This window comes from Melanostigma gelatinosum (genome assembly GCF_949748355.1).
Source record: "Melanostigma gelatinosum genome assembly, chromosome: 4".
NCBI classification, from domain to species: Eukaryota; Metazoa; Chordata; class Actinopteri; order Perciformes; family Zoarcidae; genus Melanostigma; species Melanostigma gelatinosum.
The window spans coordinates 27,338,054-27,355,269 of NC_136637.1; the positions used below are offsets into that span (position 1 = coordinate 27,338,054).

General features: G+C 46.0%; 1 protein-coding gene across 2 annotated transcripts; it reads left to right on the top strand.

Annotated features, from left to right (window-relative positions):
- The first annotated feature begins 147 nt into the window (after nucleotides 1–147).
- arhgap45b (Rho GTPase activating protein 45b) lies at nucleotides 148–16,960 on the top strand. Of its 2 annotated transcripts, none has more exons than XM_079267033.1 (24): nucleotides 148–302; nucleotides 1,216–1,429; nucleotides 2,288–2,470; nucleotides 5,797–5,940; nucleotides 6,448–6,532; nucleotides 7,608–7,680; nucleotides 8,097–8,172; nucleotides 8,699–8,830; nucleotides 9,549–9,610; nucleotides 9,762–9,872; nucleotides 9,994–10,074; nucleotides 10,184–10,351; nucleotides 10,486–10,623; nucleotides 10,762–10,958; nucleotides 11,725–11,816; nucleotides 11,936–12,010; nucleotides 12,184–12,276; nucleotides 12,412–12,575; nucleotides 12,676–12,864; nucleotides 12,964–13,101; nucleotides 13,276–13,547; nucleotides 13,631–13,859; nucleotides 15,046–15,151; nucleotides 16,013–16,960. In XM_079267033.1, the coding sequence occupies exons 1-24, from the start codon at nucleotides 183–185 to the stop codon at nucleotides 16,444–16,446; spliced, it is 3,576 nt and encodes a 1,191-aa protein (XP_079123159.1). In that variant the 5' UTR covers nucleotides 148–182; the 3' UTR covers nucleotides 16,447–16,960. The 2 variants fall into 2 exon arrangements, with proteins under 2 accessions (XP_079123159.1, XP_079123160.1); XM_079267034.1 differs by lacking the exon at nucleotides 148–302 and adding an exon at nucleotides 392–757.
- The last annotated feature ends 256 nt before the right edge of the window (nucleotides 16,961–17,216 follow it).

The following is a 17,216-nucleotide window of genomic DNA, read 5'->3' on the forward strand; positions in this document are numbered from 1 at the left end:
GCAGCAGCAGCAGCAGCAGCAGCAGCAACAGGAGGAAGACAGACGGACACTTAGCGTGGCTGCACGTCGGCGCGTATGGCACCGAGGACGGTCCGCTGAGCGCGAGCAGCGGCGGCAGAGCGCACAAGTGGCGAATCGGGGGGTGGGTGGGGGGGCTGCGCGTAAAACTCAAAGAAGTCGGGATGGACGGCAAAGGTACGCTGAAGATGTTCGCCAGGAAGAAACGGGAACTGATCAAGACGCCCTCCATCTCGAAGAAGAGCCGAGCAGGAAGCCCCGGGCCGCAGAGCAGCGCCCCGTCTGTGAGTAGCGCATCACTTTTGGTTTCCTCGTGCGTCTCGCGCGCTGCTGCTTAGTCTGCTAGTGTGTGTGTGTGTCAGTTGACCTTCAGCTGGAGGGGACAGGCTGCAGAGAGGGCTCCGGACAAGGGGTGATATATACCAACTATACATTCTAGATATAAGTTTGGTTTAGTTTTTGTGATAACTGTGTGGAACAAACTTTATGCAGAGTTCAGATGTGAGTGCACGCTGACTCCTCTGTTCACATACCTGCAGTGGCACTTTCAAGAGGGGGCCTTGTAGTTTGCCTTTAGTTAGACTGGGGACTCAGCTGTGAGAGGGGGAGAGTTAGCATGCTGAAACGTGTGGGCAAAAGCAGCTACAACCCTTACTCCTCCAGTCAGAGAGTTAAGAAAGATGAGGCGACGGACAGGCTGGACATACTGCCCAACAAGCACAACGTATGGCTGAAGCAGGTGCGTCTCGAGTGTGTATGCGTGTATGCATTTTGTGTTTGTGCGTTGCCAGAGAATCACTTGTCAGGCCCTGAACTGTACACATTTACGTCTACTATAAGTGGCGATAAGATGCAAAAAAAGACAACTTTTCTGTGACTTTTTATTTCCTGTTTGAAGGTAATTTCTCTGCAAAGAATATCCCTTTTCTTATTCCAAACAGTAGAAAATGTCCTTTCTATGCTCTGTCTGCCACACCCGACAGCGGCTCGGAGTCAGGAAGTGTTTCACAACGTAACACAGGATCTTGTGAAAGCCTCCACATGTGTGTTTACCAACAACAAGCTCTGCTGTGTTTTAGAGTCCACAGAGGGAGAGAGGACGAGTGAACGCCGGACGCCGTCAGGGTTGAGCTGTGAAGATCATGTGATCATCTTGACTTTTCTTTTGTTTGTTTTTGTTTCCTGTGCGTCTCTCAGCTGTCCATCCTGCAGGAGAAGCCTCGGAACGATGCAGGCGATGCATGCCTCTCCTCTTCGCCCTGGTCCTCTTCCTCCTCCTCTTCAACTCTCACCCCAACGTCCGCCGGGGCACAGGACCCCTCCCTGTCCTGCCCCGGCACCCCCAGCGTCCAGCACGCCGTGGCCACCCTGAGGAGGCCGACGGCGCTGAGCCGACACGCCAGCGCTGCAGGTCTGGTTCGAGGCATCGTGAATCATGCAGAAATGCACACCTGAGATGCAGCAGAAAGCAAATTCTAGACAAGAACAGTGCACAAAATATCCTAAAAAGCACCGTCTACCTACCTGAAATTTAACAAGCAAGCGAATCCAGAACAAATTAATTCAATTTATTTCAAATTCACTTCAGAATGACTGAAAAGTTTGAGTGAAAGCATAGATTTTTGGAACCTTGACCTTTTGTTTGCATTACCGATTTGATTGGTTGATCATTTTATTTCAACACATTGTTTAGTCTCCAAAATGTACAAACAAAAAAACTATCCGTCACAAAGGCAACATTCTCAAATAGTTTGATTTGTCTAAATTTCAAAGATATTCAAGTTACAATGATATTAAACAGAGAAGAGCCGCAAAGCCTCACATTTAAAGGAATAGTTTGACTTGTCGAGAAATATGCTTATTCACGTGTTGGAGGAGTTGTATGAGTTAATCGACGCCACTCTTGGCCAGCAGCCGCTTAGCTTAGCTTAGCATAAAGACTTGAAACAAAGGGAAACAGCTAGCCTGGGTACGTCCAAAGGTAACAAAATCCTCCTTAAGCTCTCTGCCTAACGTGTCATATCTGGTTTGTTTAACTTGTATGGGGGAAAAAAAAGAAGTGTAAAATGCTAAATTTGCAGTTTTCCATGCGGTTATGTGCCGGAGTATTTCTTGTCTGGGAGCAAAGTTACAGCTCCTGACAAAAGCAGTCCAGAAATATTGAGCTGCAACTTCTCTCTTTCACACTTTCAAATATTTTGGCTCTGTAAAATGTTTGTTGTTTTTGCCTGATTTTAAAATAAAACGGTTGTTCTGTGTGTCGTCTCAGGTTTCCCGCTGCAGTCGTGGGTGTTCACTAAAGGCCAGGGCAAAGGGGCCGTGACCCCGACGACCCCGTCTGACGGTCCAGAGAGCACCGCCATCGAGGTGGAGGACATCCCGGCCCTGCTGAGGGACGTGGCGCGCTTCGCGGAGGCTGTGGAGAAGCTGAAGGATGTCGTGATGGCTGAAGGTAGGGGAGGCTTTCATGCTCAGGTTCAGGGCTGTTTAGCCTTCATAACGTGTCTTCTTTCAGACAAGTAGAGCAAAAACATCACAAACACACATTTAGGTGTTTATTTTACCACTTTGTCTGTAGATTTCTCCTAGATTTGCCAAAAGTTACCACTAGATGATGCCTCGTTTGTATATTTAAACATAACATTTCAGAAAACTAATAACTACAACATTTTATTTCACTAAATGAGTTTTTTTTTCTCAGACTCTGAGCCAGAAATCTCCACTTCAGCAGCTGTTACATACACCGAACTTTCCACTTTCTTTCCTCTCTATAGTCTGAAGGTTTCTACAGAGGTGTTTGTTCATATATCATTCAGAGCCTGATTTATGCAATATTTCATACCTAAAAACATGGAGATTTACCATAATGCCTCATTTGCACATTGAAACATACATTTGTAGAAATATTGTAATGAGAACAATATTTATATTCTGGTAATCAACTAGGGAAGTTTCATGAGGCTATTGGTTCGTTAACATTTCACCCTACTCACCTGTAGTGTCATCTTCCAGCAGTCATTGACCTCATGTTTGCTTCAGAAGGTCTCAAATATTTACCATCAATATGAGTTTGGCTCCTGTGCGTCTTGTCAGCTGGTACGTGTTTGCCAAAAGGCACAGAAACGGGTTTGATTGGATGTTTTGGGTTTGAGCCAAATGCTCTCTTTGCTGCGAACACAAAACTAAAGAGAGGGAAAAAGAGTGGACGGCGCTAAATAAAAGTGTAAACGACGACCAAGACACGTTGTGATCCGATCACTCGCGCCACTTCATGAGGTGGTCAGGGAGGCGTGAGACAACATATCACGTGTCCCCGACGAATACGGAAAATAAGAATTCATAGCCGCCGCTCTCCGTTTGTTCCTCCTTTTTCTCCACTTGATTCTCAAATCAGTTTAACTGGCTTTGTCCACGACATCTGGAAATTTAGAGATTCATTCCGAGTGCTTCAAACCTCTTTTGTGAATTGGTTCGCTTGGCACATGCCAACAAATAGACCCGGTCAATAGATTCAGTCACAAGTGGTCCTGGAGACTCATTCTGAAGCCGGGTGTGATCTGACGCACTCTGGGCCGGCCGCTCCAGGTGTGAACAGGGCCGCTGTGTTGTGTTCATGTGAACTTAGATGGAACAATACAGTTTGGCCTCTTCCCCTTTTAGTGTTTCAAGCTCCAGTCCCTTTTGACACACACACATACACACACACAGAGGACATGAAGTGTCCACAAAAGGTTTTTGGCAATGTTGCATCAGTTGTGTTCACCGACGTGTGGGGGAGGAGGAGGGAGAACAAGGGAGGCGCCACCTTGCACAAGCAAGTGAACAAGCTTGTGTGAGCGTCCTCTCTCCAAGTGAAGGGCTGCGTTTCCGCTGCGCCCACAGACTCGACCGCACTCTTGTCTCCAGCAGGAAGCCGGCTTCTTGTTTACTGCAGCCTCACACAGGCTTAAAAATGGCGAAACATCGACAGGTTTCCTCCTTGGAGTTAAATGCTACCACCTCAGAGTGGACTCCACCTGCTGAACCAAATAAAGTTTGACTTCGTCACGGTTGGGAAGGGTTCTGTGGTTCAGATGAACCAGAACGAGTTTTGTTTGCGCGTCCTTCTCTCTGCCGTTATCTGGCTCTGTTCCGTCTTGTTCTCCACCCAGAGAGCGCTTTCTAAACAGGAAGCCATGATGGATAGCCTCCGACAGCAGGGCCTCGTCCACGCTTCCTCCTCCGATAGGCTGGCTGCATGGCCGTGACGTGACTCCTCCTCTTCGCCCTTTAATCAGCAGCACAATCAGAGTTTTGGCCTCGTGTCCTCCCCTCTGTGATCCAACGAGCCACTTGATCTGGAGCGGCTGCTGGCTCTCACCTTTTTTTTAAATTTCTTTTAACGTCAAACCAGCCGAGTCGAGAGTAAAGTGATTTTGTTTTTCGTGAGCCGCAGAAAGCAGATGTTGCGCACCGTAATTAGTTTCTAATCTTGCACAACAATAGAGATGACCACATCCCCCTCCGGCGTGATGTTCAGGTCACTGTGTTGTTATTGTCTCTGCTGCAGCTCCGACACTCTGACACACTTCTTGTGTGAGGACGGCGGATCGGCTGCCCTCTGGCCGAGCTGCCTCCAATCTAGAAAAAGAAATAAGGGGTTCACAGAAGAGTGTGAGGTTGCAACATTAGACAGAAACATAAGTTAACGAAACTAGACTGTGTGTGTTGGGAGGAAATGAGGATGGAGGCTGCCAATGTGTCACTCGTGGCATCAAAGCAGAGGAGCTTTGACCCGTCTGGCACTCTGGACCTGTTCGCCCGTTATCACTGACCTTACTGTCTGTGCTCAGACTGTCCGTCTCCATCCGCTGCGCAGAGACGATTGAAGCACTGACTTAAAGGAACACTCGCGACATGTATTTGCTTCCTTGCAGCAAGTAAAGATGAGAAGATCGAGGCCAGTCTCATATGTGTATGGTTAATATAAAGCCGGTAGCCTCTTAGCTTAGCATAAACACTGGAAGCGAGGCGACACAGCTAGCCTGGCTCTGTCTAAAGGTAACAAAATGTGTCACATCTGATGCTCACTGACACTTTTTTTTTTTTGTTTAATCCACGCAAAAACTGAACACGACTCGTCTCGGCTGGTTTCCCCGGCAGGATCAAGATAAAGGGTATCACCCAAAATGTCTTTGTAATTTCCCCTCAGTGTCTCGGTCAGCTAAACCGTTATTCTGTGAACTCTACCCGCATAGTGTCACAAAATAGGTTTCAAGACCATTAATGCTCTTTATCCTAAATCCCAACCCTACCTATGTTATGTTACTAAAAAGCCCCCGGACCCCCGTCTAGGTTTGAGCTGAAGCCCGACTACTTTCACGCAGTGGCGGACTCGGCCTGTCTGAGAGGTGTAGCATCAGCATGCATGTTTTCTAGCCTGTATTGCAGCTTACATGGCACTGCATGTCGCATTTTGTCCATTGAAGGGCCCCCCATCAGTGCACTGTGTTTTATCGACCATAGGGGCTCACGCCGTCTGGCTCCGCCTCGGCTCTGACGGCTGAGGATCATCACTCGATCCCCGTCTGGAAAATGATGATGTAACTGCTTGCCCGTCTGAAAATTAAATTTCAGAGAGTGTTAGCTTGTTTCAGACACTGCTGAAGTAAATTGAAGGTGTAAATGCCTCCTAGTTAATGTGATAAAGCCGGGATGTGGTCTTTTCCAGCCCGTTGAGATATCGCTGCGTTACTCTTGTTGCTCCGCTCACCTTTCTCCTTCCTCCCTCTCGTCCAGGTAAGAGGGAGAGTCAGCGGCCCGTGGCTCACGAGTGCCTGGGCGAGGTCCTGCGGGTGCTGCGTCAGGTCATCAACACCTACCCTCTGCTCAACACCGTGGAGATCCTCACTGCTGCCGGCAAGCTCATATCCAAAGTCAAAGGTGAGTCGGGGTTCGCTCTCTGAAACTACAGACCATCAGACCCGCCTTATTTGGTGTGATGACACAAACTCACAACTTTAATCAACAGTCAACCAACAAGGTTATGTTGTATTTCATTGTCATTATGATACACTAACCTTTCCTTTGCTGGGTTGATGCTTTAGGCTCTGATAACTTTATGAATGAGTAAAGTCTTCAGTCTATATTTATGTAATTAGGAGCGTATTTGTCTTTGTGTTCACATTTTACTGCTGTGGTGTTTTTATGCATGTTGATGCCCTTATTCATTTTTTGACTATTATTTTCCATGCTTTATATTCATTTACTTTTACTGAGGTTTAGTGGAAAAGCTGCTGTTTAAAATAAAACATTTACACATCTCGTTTGTGAGAGAACTTATTTCGTTCATCATATGGTGTGATGTGCAGGTGACTGAGTTAATTTGCCCAGAAGTTTATTTCAAACCACAACTGAAACCTGAGCGCATGCATGGTTGTGATTTTTCAGGTTTCCACTATGAAGCTTGTAACGAGGCGGATAAAAATGACTTTGAGAAGGCAATCGAAACCATTGCAGTTGCATTTAGCAGCAAGTGAGTATCTGATGCACCTTCACACCACACGTCTGATGATCAGATCACAAGCTTTTTAATCCTCAAGTAGTATGACATAGTTATTGGCCCTTCAACAAAGACCTTCAATGACAAAGGAAGTGTTTCTAACCGTGTGTGTGTGTGTGTCATTGCGTACCGAGTCTGTTGTTGGGAATTTGGAGTGAAAAGTGCAGCGCTGGTGACACATTTGCATGAGGCTGAGCCGAAAACAGGAAGTGGTTCTTTTTTCTTCTAGCGTATGACACAAAACCAAAACTAGAAATTGCTGTTGACTACCTGGCGGATTGCTACAGACAGACGAGATAACGAGTCACTAGAATGTTCTTCTAGAGGAATCGAGACCAAACACATTAAACTATGAAACCGTAAAATCTGTTTGTTTTATTTCAAAATTTACGTTTTTACGTTTTCAGTCTTTAAAAAAATAATAATATGATAAATAAAAGTGAACCCAGAGCAGAGAGCTGTGTAGTTGGAGCGCACCAACAGTTATCACATGTTGGTCTGTGCCATTTCAGGGTTCAGACATCTGTCACAGCTTCAGGAGGAAGTGAGCTCGCAGAGACGGTTGAAATCTGCCTGATGTGTCTGTTTCCTCATTCTCTCCTCCGCTCTTCCTCTGTTCGACTCATTTTCGTGTCACGAAAACAGAAAAACACCGAGATGGAGACGCCACTTTTTTTTTGTTTAGTCTAAATAATTAAATACAAATGAAAGATGTCAAAAGGAATAAACAGGATTCTGATTCTGAAAGAAATTGAGTTCTTCCACATAAAGAATGAATGTTAGCGAGTAAGATCGTCCCAGGTAGAGGAAAGTCACTCGCATTGAGCGTATTGGATCACTTCCCTCCTGCAGTACATGTGGCGCTGTGGAGACTTTCCATGAGGGCCCCTTCCTCTTTTTATTTTGTAATCTGCCATTTTTCACACACAGGGATGATTATTACTGCCTCGTTCTTTGTCACCGTGACCTCCTCACATCCATATTATATTTGCATCTATTAATATCTGATGTTGCCCAATGTAAAGCTGTCTGTGTTGTGTCTCCTCAGTGTGTCTGAGCTGCTGATGGGAGAGGTGGACAGCAGCACGCTGCTCTCTCTGCTGCCCACTGAGAAGAGCAGGGTGAGTTCAATACAGAGCTGCTGAACACACACACAAATACACTGGAATAATATAATACGTTTCATTATCACGCAAAGTGTCTGCACTTTGTCCTTACTGCAGGTTGAAGATGAAAACATGTAAAAGCTAAAGATTGTAGCCCGTCCCCACTTTATATAACGGTACACTTCACCAAGAAATAGAATCATTAGAACCCATCACCAGTCGATGTACAATTTAGACATAAAATACATGTTTTTATTTTAGACATAAAATACATGTTTTTATTTTAGACATAAAATACATGTTTTTATTTTCGTCATGTCATCAGTTGTTCACTTAGTCCCATCACCCTGACACTGACACCCAAAAACATCCCTCCGTGGATGACGAGCCCTGTGTGTCGGTCAGTAATGGCTCATCTTTGTGCTGTGTAGTCGATGGAGAACTTGTACGCTGCAGCGGGACAGGGAGCCGACGGGGGACCGTTCAGGAGCGACCTGCAGGACATGGGTAGGCCGATCAGCTGCTCCTCCACTCCCACGTCTCTCTGTCCCTCATGGCTGATGTCTGTGGCACTTCTACACCTCTGTCCCTCCAGTCACTTCCCCTTTTGTTGCTTTTACATGTTTGTGTTGTACCCTGTTATCTGTTTACAGTAGGAAGTGGTGATCCAACCTTTATTCAGTTCATGAAAACCTTCACATGTTGTGCCACACACTGCGTGTCTGGGAGGTCTCCCCCTGCTGGCGTAAAGACTGCGGTACACCGATGTGTTTCACGGCAGGAGGGCCGGCTCAGCTGCAGAAACTCGGAAGAAAAATGTTTCCAACAGTGTTTGAAAATTCCAGTTTTGATCACAGCGGCGACAAGTCGTCTTCGCCAAAATACAACACCGGATGTCTGAGATCATAACTCTGACTGCAGACTTTTTTTTTTTCTGCCTCCCACAAATCCTAATAATCAAACGGTTGAATGTTGTCGCAGCAGGCTGTGGTTGTTCCTGTGCAGTGACCTGTGTTTGTGTGTCGATGCGTAGGCAGAGCCGAGGAAGTGGATGTGATCCTCCAGAACAGCGAGGGAGGGGTGGACTCCGCTCTGCTCTACGCCAAAACCATTTCCAAGTACATGAAGGAGCTGATGAGCTACGTGGAGAAGAGGACCTCACTGGGTGAGTGGGAGTGTCGGAGGCTCAGTTTATTATGGGACGTCATGTCCTTTGATGCAATTTGATGGTTTGTTTTAAGACTCTTGTCTCTTTTAAGTGATTTCTTTTGTGTTTTTATGGATCTTTTTATTTTTACTCTATGTTTTTATGTGGTGAAACCTATAAAAGAAATGCATGATCTCAGTTGGACTATATCCCATATCTTATTAAATGAAGGTTAAATATTAAATGCAGAAACATAATTGATTATATTATTCATGCTCTGCTAAAGACTTGATTATAGCTTGTTAAATCTTTTTTTATGTTGTGAGCTACGGTTATGTGACACAGGTTGGAGCTTCAGCAAATTGTGATTATTTGTAATTTTCTTGACATTTTTTAAGATGGATGATTAATTACTATGATTGTGATTTAACAGTGATTTAAGATAATAGCTGCTGACGTATTTTTGCTGGAATGACGTATTTTTGTCGGGAAGTTAGCATCGCACTGATTTCCTCGACAAAAAGCTTTTTCCATTGGATTTTGGATGATTGCAGAAAATAAACTCCGTGGCAAAGAAACGTTTATGATACTTGCATGTTTCACTCGGCAAGATAATCTTCACAAATGTTCTGATTTTGGGACTCGTCCCTGTAGCACTCTATAGTTGTAGCCCTATTATATGAAACACTGAAGAAACACTCTGCTAACACAGTGTCCTCTTCTTCTGTTTGACCAGAGACAGAGTTTTCCAAAGGCCTCCAGAGATTGTACCAGTCCTGCAAACACAGCATAACACACGTAAACCTCCATTTATTCCACCTCTGAATATCTCTCACTAGTTATCGAATGTTAACAACTTGGATAAACGTAAAGCGATACAGAATTCCGTCTCTCTGTTTGTGTTGGATATCAAACCTTCTCTTTCCGTGTCGGTCTTGGCTCCGTCCAGCCCCACATGCCCCTCTTCTCCATCTACTCTGTGGCTCTGGATCAGGACCAGGAGCAGAGTGTGGGTCTGCAGCAGGCCAACACCACCCTGCACACCCAGACCTTCATCCAGGTAACCTCAACCAACGTTTGAAAGCAACGTGAACAACTTCTGTCAGTCGTGTGTGTGACGGCCTCTCATGCATGCTCATGCTCTCCATCCACATGGTGTCGATCTGTGTTTGTCTGTGCAGCCGCTGATGCAGCGTAAGCAGGAGCACGAAAAGAGACGGAAGGAGATCAAGGAGCACTGGATTCGAGCCAAGAGAAAACTGGTGCGACCTCTTACTTTGTACACGTGAGCAAGCGTTTGCAGTGAGACTGTTTATTCATCTCAAAGTAGCAATAAGGAATCATAAGGGCCAACAATGACTCGCCTTTCAGATGGAGTGTGAGGTGAACCTGCGGAAAGCCAAGCAAGTCTACATGGTCCGCTGCGAGGAGTACGAAAAGGCCAAAACGGCAGCCTGCCGAGCTGAAGAGGAGGGAGGAGGAGCTACAGCCAAGTCTGTGGAGAAGAAGAAAAGAGTGGAGGAAGAGGCTCGCAACAAGGTTCTCAGCAATAACTTTACTTTATCGCTATGTCTGTTGTTTCAGAGCTTTATCACCAAAAAATATGGTTAATCTGGCTGCCACAGGAAAACACTGGAAGTAAGTTGCAAATGAAACAATGTGTTTGTGTGCAGTCAGACGAGGCGGAGGCCACCTACAGGACGTGTATCGCAGATGCCACCACTCAGCAGCTGGAGCTGGAGCACACAAAGGTCACAGTGCTGAGACAACTGCAGGACGTCATCAAACAGAGCGACCAGACCCTCCGCTCGGTCAGAACACCCACACACACACAAACACACACTCACTCACACACACACACTCCTGGTGTCAGCTTCTTGCCTGTGATCCAAGAAGACGAATAGAAACTCTGTCCTGATCCTTTTGGTTGTACCTCTTTCCTCCACCAGGCGACCATCTCGTACTACCAGCTGATGCACATGCAGACGGTAGCCTTGCCGGTGCACTACCAGACTCTGTGTGAGAACAGTAAGCTGTATGACCCAGGCCAGCAGTACGCGGCCCACGTGCGAGACCTGCAGCTGCCAGAGCAGCCGACTGTCCACTACACATTTGAGAACTACTGTCCCTCCAGCTCATCGTCACAGTAAGAGCTTCAGTCCGTGCCACAACAATCCAGGTTTTCAATTGCAACCTTTTTAAAGGGGTAGTTTTTGACGTTGGGTTGTATGAGGTCTACAGTCGTTGTGTTGCCTGCAAAAGATGGCGTTCTGCACGCCCACAGTTTGGAGAAACAGACTGTTGAGGATGGAGGAAGCAGACATGTGTATATATATTTTCATCTCTCTACCTTGCCATCAGACAGCTTTTTCCAGCGGGACCTGAAGCAGTCTGTCAGCTGTCCTCAAAGCTACACGACTCCATGAACAAAAACAGTCATTTTAACTTGCAGACCACGATGTTGCTGGTCTACCGTTAGTTTGTTTATGTTATTATGTAACGTTGTTGAATCCACACTAACCCTTTAAAACACCTAAGACACAATAACACAAATGTACTGATTTTGAATGAATGCAGCCTTCGTCCTGCTGTAGCGTGTCCGCTCTCTTTGTGATGATTGGGAGAGAATATTTTTGTCTCTGTTTTAGGAAATTGTTTGATATTATACCGCCTTAAAAAAAAAACATGTTTCTGTGTATTCTCATATGCTTTTGTGATGCCGGTTAGATGAGAAGACCTGAACATCAAGCTACAGCCTGTAGCCAGTTAGCTTAGCACAACAACTGGGAACTGCTGTAGCTTCCTTTTTAGTGACCAGACAAGAGAGTTGTATTGATCTTCTCATCTAACTCTCTAACGTGTATTTACCAAATAATAATTAAAACAACTTGCCCTCTAATTCCACATCGCAGCCACGGCCACAGACTGAGGAACGACAGTTTCAACACCGAGCAGACGAGCCAGACAGAAGCAGCGTCTGGAGACACGGAGGCTCACCGCAAGAGTAAGTGACGCCTGCTGCTGCAGATGTTACAGAAACTCCAGCCTGTTGATGAGTTCATGGTTCATTGCATTCTGTATTTCAAGAGTAAATATTAAGTCTTGTCCCTTCGTCGTCCCCAGGGCAGGGCCACAAGTCGTGGGGTTCAACGGTGAGCGACGACAGCGTCGGCCTCGAGTCTCCTACTGCCAGCACAAGTGAGTGAAAACCTAGGGTTGTTGAAAGGGATTCACAAGAACGTGCACCAGAATATCTCATTCATAAAGAACCACAACGAAGATTTATTGAGGTTTTTTCCCACTGAAAGGCACACAGTATGTGTGATTGTCTTCATTCATATGTGAGTATTTAAACTGTATTTTTAATCTAGGTGACATCAGTAAAATTGCTCGCACGTTGTCCACTGGAACAATGTCGTCCAATGAGGACGCAGATGAGAATGTGACCTCATTTGAAGCTCAAAGTAAGATTTACAGCTTGTAATCACTGTTTGATGTGACATTTAAATAACATGACTCGACTGAGGAAAAACCCCACTTGAGACGCATCATCTTCATCACTTGTGGGTTTCCTGTATGACGTGGGTCTTTGTCTTCAGACATGAACGGCATGGATCCCGACGTGGTGGTGTCCACCAGACCTTTCCGTAACATCGGCCTGTCCAAAGCGTCGCAAACCCACCGACTGAGGAAGCTACGGACTCCTTCCAAGTGCCGCGAATGCGACAGCTACGTTTACTTCCAGGGGGCCGAGTGCGAGGAGGTGAGTTTCCCCTCATCCCGTTTTCCGACTCGGGACACGCAGCTCTCAAAGCACCTCGCTGATGTTCGTGAGGTCAACGCGTTGTTCTCCGTCCTCGCAGTGTTTCCTGGCGTGTCACAAGCGCTGCCTGGAGACTCTGGCCATCCAGTGCGGCCACAAGAAGCTGCAGGGCCGTCTGCAGCTGTTCGGCAGGGACTTCTCTCAGGTGGCCAGCGACGCCAGTGACGGCATCCCCTTCATCATCACCAAGTGCATCTTCGAGATAGAGAGACGGGCGCTCAAGATGAAGGTGAGAAAGGGAATGTTGCTTTTGTTAAGTGAGCACTGCTGGACGTCTTGGAATACTTTCCCCAGGGTCTGTTTTAAACTGTCCGCCTCCTCCTTGCAGGGCATCTACCGGGTGAACGGGGTGAAGACGCGCGTGGAGAAGCTGTGTCAGGCCTTTGAGAACGGCAAGGAGCTGGTGGAGCTGTCCCAGTGTTCACCACATGACATCAGCAACGTCCTCAAGCTTTACCTCAGACAGGTGCTCACGCAAGAGTAAAACGCAGTGTGCTTCAAAGGTCCAGTCTGTAGACTTGATTCACTTTTTTTTGTAGAAATTGCCTTTCGCACGCCTCTCTTGCTCCTCCATACTTTAAAGAGTGTGTTCGTTCATAATACCCTCTAACACTCCTTGTATCCTTCACCCCCCCCCCAGCTTCCAGAGCCCATCATGCTGTTCCGCCTGTACAACAGTCTGATGGGTTTGGCGAAGGAGAGTCTGCAGGGTGAAGCAGAGACACCGGAGGGAGAGGAGACCGAGTCGAACAGTATCAACCCAGCGGGGGGCAAGGGGCCGGAGCTGGTGGATCTGGGCCCAGACACCGACCCAGAGGTCCTGGTCCTGGTGGACAAGCTGAAGGCGCTTCTGAAGGAGTTGCCAAAGGCTAACATCACTACGCTGCGCTGCATAATCCGCCACCTCCGGAGGTCAGTAATTATTAAAAACAAAATTTTAAATTAGGAAGATAAAACTCCAGGCTCTTTTGTTGATTCTCTCTTCGTGCCTCCAGGATTGCAGAGCTAGAGGAAGACAACAAGATGAGTCCCAGTAACCTGGGTATTGTGTTTGGTCCCTCCCTGATGCGTCCCCGTCCGACCGGGGCCACGATATCCCTGTCCTCTCTGGTCGATTACCCCCACCAGGCCCGCATCGTGGAGTCGCTCATTGTCTTCTACTCCTCCATCTTCCAGTCCAAAACCTCTCGGACCCACAAAACCTCTCGCACTGCTTCGCAGCAGGTATGGATGGGAACGGTCATAAAAGAATTATACATCAAATGTTATTTTCCACTTTCACTGAATTGACGTTTTTCAAACAACTTCAGTCCTGATCGTTACAAGAATATATGCATTCATTTTCAGAACCCTTTAAATGTTTGTTTACAGAACGCAACTGTTGAAAACTGAAGGGAGAATTCACAGTCTGGGATATTCAATGATGAGCAACAACATTGATTTTTGATTGCGATGCCGCGAGTTGAAACCCTTAACGGCTGTTATAATATAATGCTGTACTGGCTGTGGGGGCAAAAAACGTTTTAATGTGTTTCAACGGGGACATCTTGGTCCTGGAGGGTCAGAGTCTCTATTTTGACGACACTGTTTATTTAATTTCCTCTCATGGGAGCTAAGATTGAACCGTGAACATACAAAATAAGATGTATACAATTATGTAAAAAACAAATGTCCCTAGTGTGATGCATAAGGGACTAGGGGTTAATATTTAATTATACAGGTTGTAACTATGACCCTTTTAGTTTTTTGGACACTGAAATACACCGCTGGGCCTTTTGGGGGTGTTGTCGGCCTTTTTATATGAAATTTGAAGGCAATAAATAAATGGGCGTTAGATGTGACGACCTCATTGATGGTCCTGTGGATTTATGACGCCACAGCCAAATATTTGGTCATTTCACATTTGCATTGTAGCTTTTTATTCAAATGAATGAGTCACTGTGTGACGGCACCCACCAGGAAGAATCCGAACCGTGTACGTTGCACCACAGTGTCTAAGTACCGCCTCCCACAGCAGCTAGTTACAAATAAAATATATTAATAATACAAATTAGTGTATTTTCTTTAGGGTGTGAGTTTGCGAGTAAAAAAGATATTTTTAATATTTCTTTTGAATAAGATATTTACAGAAGAGAACTTGAACCCTTAGGAGTCATTTGGGAAACGTTGGTTCAGCGCAGAGCAGTGGAAACCTGTTTTACTCTAACGAATGAAAGATGGTCTTACTGAGAAGCTGCCAATAATTTATAAGCATGAACAAAACCTTCATTGACTACAAAAGCGATTCATTGGAAGACAGCTTTTCCCTCCTGATTTGCATGTTTCGATATACAGCTCTGATCTGAAAAAAACTAAAAGCTCACATTGTTTTTCTTGATAACAATCTCTTCATTTCCCCCTCCTGGTTCAGGAAAGTACTGCAGATGACAAGATTGTGAGCTCTGCTGACGCAGAAGAGGATGGAGGCAGCGAGGAGCCAAATAAACCCGAATCTGACAAGATGGAGGAGGGATGTGGTACGTTTTTATATTTCTTTTTAATAAAGCCTAGGTTGTATAATACTGTTGAATGATCTAACTTCCCCTCAAAGAGTGGAATTAAAAAGAAGTTAACTTGTGTGCTTCTCGCTCGCATTGACGTCACGGTATTTAAAGGTATACTATGAAGGATTTCACTAAAATGTAGATTCATTCAAAAATAGTCCCTCAATCACCATTTATGACCCTCTGACAGGGAACCAGACTGCGACCACATTTCGTTGCTCGTGTTAAAATTTCTCATGGACGCAGTCATGCAAATGCATGGTGATCATAAACAGAGGTGCCCTTCAGAAGGTGCATGCAACGTACCGGCGTAGAACTTTGCAAAACCCTCCATTTAGCTGTTAACGTGTTCCGTTACTCGCTGATTATTTACAAAAGTAACATGAGGAGAGAGAGAAGGAGGCTGATGGGGCTGGAGAGACAACGAGAGGTTCCAACTCGGACGGACTCTAACAGAAATCCATAACGATGGCGAACACAGCGCCGGAAAAGATGCAAATATAGCGAGGCAATCACCACGCGGAAGCTCTGGAACTTTTTCCAAAACGAGAGTGAATGTGGGGTTTGCTTTCACTGCAGCCTGTGACGCTGCAGGTGGTGCACTGGGCTGTGTTCTGATAATCGGGTCAGGGAGGAGCCTCTGGGGTTGTGGCAGAGGGGCACAAAAACAGTTCGTCGTTCACAAACAGTGAGCGACAATTCCTGCACAGTATGCCTTTTTAAAAGTAGACGTCGTACGAATGTAGCGCCTCTAAAAATGAAATTCTCTGTAATTTACTGCAATAAAAACATCTTACCCCTGTGCAACCATTTGACTCTTTTGTCTCCATTTAGGAAGTTCTTTGGGGTCTCTGGGGTCGAGTGAGCAGCACTCCGACTCTGAGCTGGACGATAGCGGCCAGAGGACTGCGCTCCCTCCCGGCCTGGTGGCGCAGGAGAGCGAGGTGAGCGTGGACGACGACCAGCTGAGCTACAGGGACAGTCTGGACCTGTCCAGCCAGTCTGCGACCCAAACCGACCCGGAACAGGATGCAGATCAGGGCCACGCTGCAGCGGAGCCCCCCGCGCTGCCGGACAGCGGGCCACCAGATGAAGAGGCAGCGGCAGAGCAGGACCTGAGCGCCTCTCTGGCCGAGCTCAACGTCAACCAGAACAACAACTACCCATTGTCCCCCGTATTGAGCTTGTCGGGGTTTCCATTGGCACGTCTGTGTCAAAAGAAACTACCCCTGACCAAAAACCGGGACAGTGAGCCTGAGTTTGTCTGATTTCATGATCGAAACCTGTGGGTGTGTGTGTGTGTGAGAGAGTGTGTGTGTGTGTGAAGTCAGTTTGAGTTGAGTGACAGGATTATTGATCTGGTTTTATTAATTAAAATCCAGCTAAACCTGCACCTGATGGGGCTATCGTGTTGTGTACGTCTAGATCTAATATTTGAATGCGTTGTCCAGCTGTACTGATCTATCCTGGCAGTGAAACCTCTGCACGCTTACTGCTGTTTGATGCGATTACTCCGGTCATTTCAAGAGGTTTTGACTGAAATGATTGAATGCATACTGCTGCAAAAATACGTTTTTTAAATATTTTACTCGTTGCTGTTGCCAGCTTGAGGAAAGGTGGGTAGTAAGTCACATTTAAATGTGCATAATTTTGATGCAAATTAAAGTGCTGTTGGATCTATTCCAGCACTAAAATGTTTAATAATAAATTTAGCGGTCTCTTATAAATGTTGCCTGTATTGCCTTGTTATGGATGTTTGGTCTATTATAATAAAACTGTTATTTTAAAGTTTTGTTATTCGATCTACAATCTTGCTTTGATTGTCTTTATGTATTTTACATGTAAAATGGGAAACTAAAGGTGAGCCGCTGAACAGAGACGTGTTCACTTCCCTGGTACTGGGGAGGGCACTAGAGGTAGGATACTGCAGCGGGTGGAGGTTTTTAGCTGTGAGGAGCAACAACCAGCTCTCAAAGCTTCCGTCTACAGCAGCTACAACATGCCCTTTAAGAGGAAGAGGAAGGTAGGCTTCTAAAAC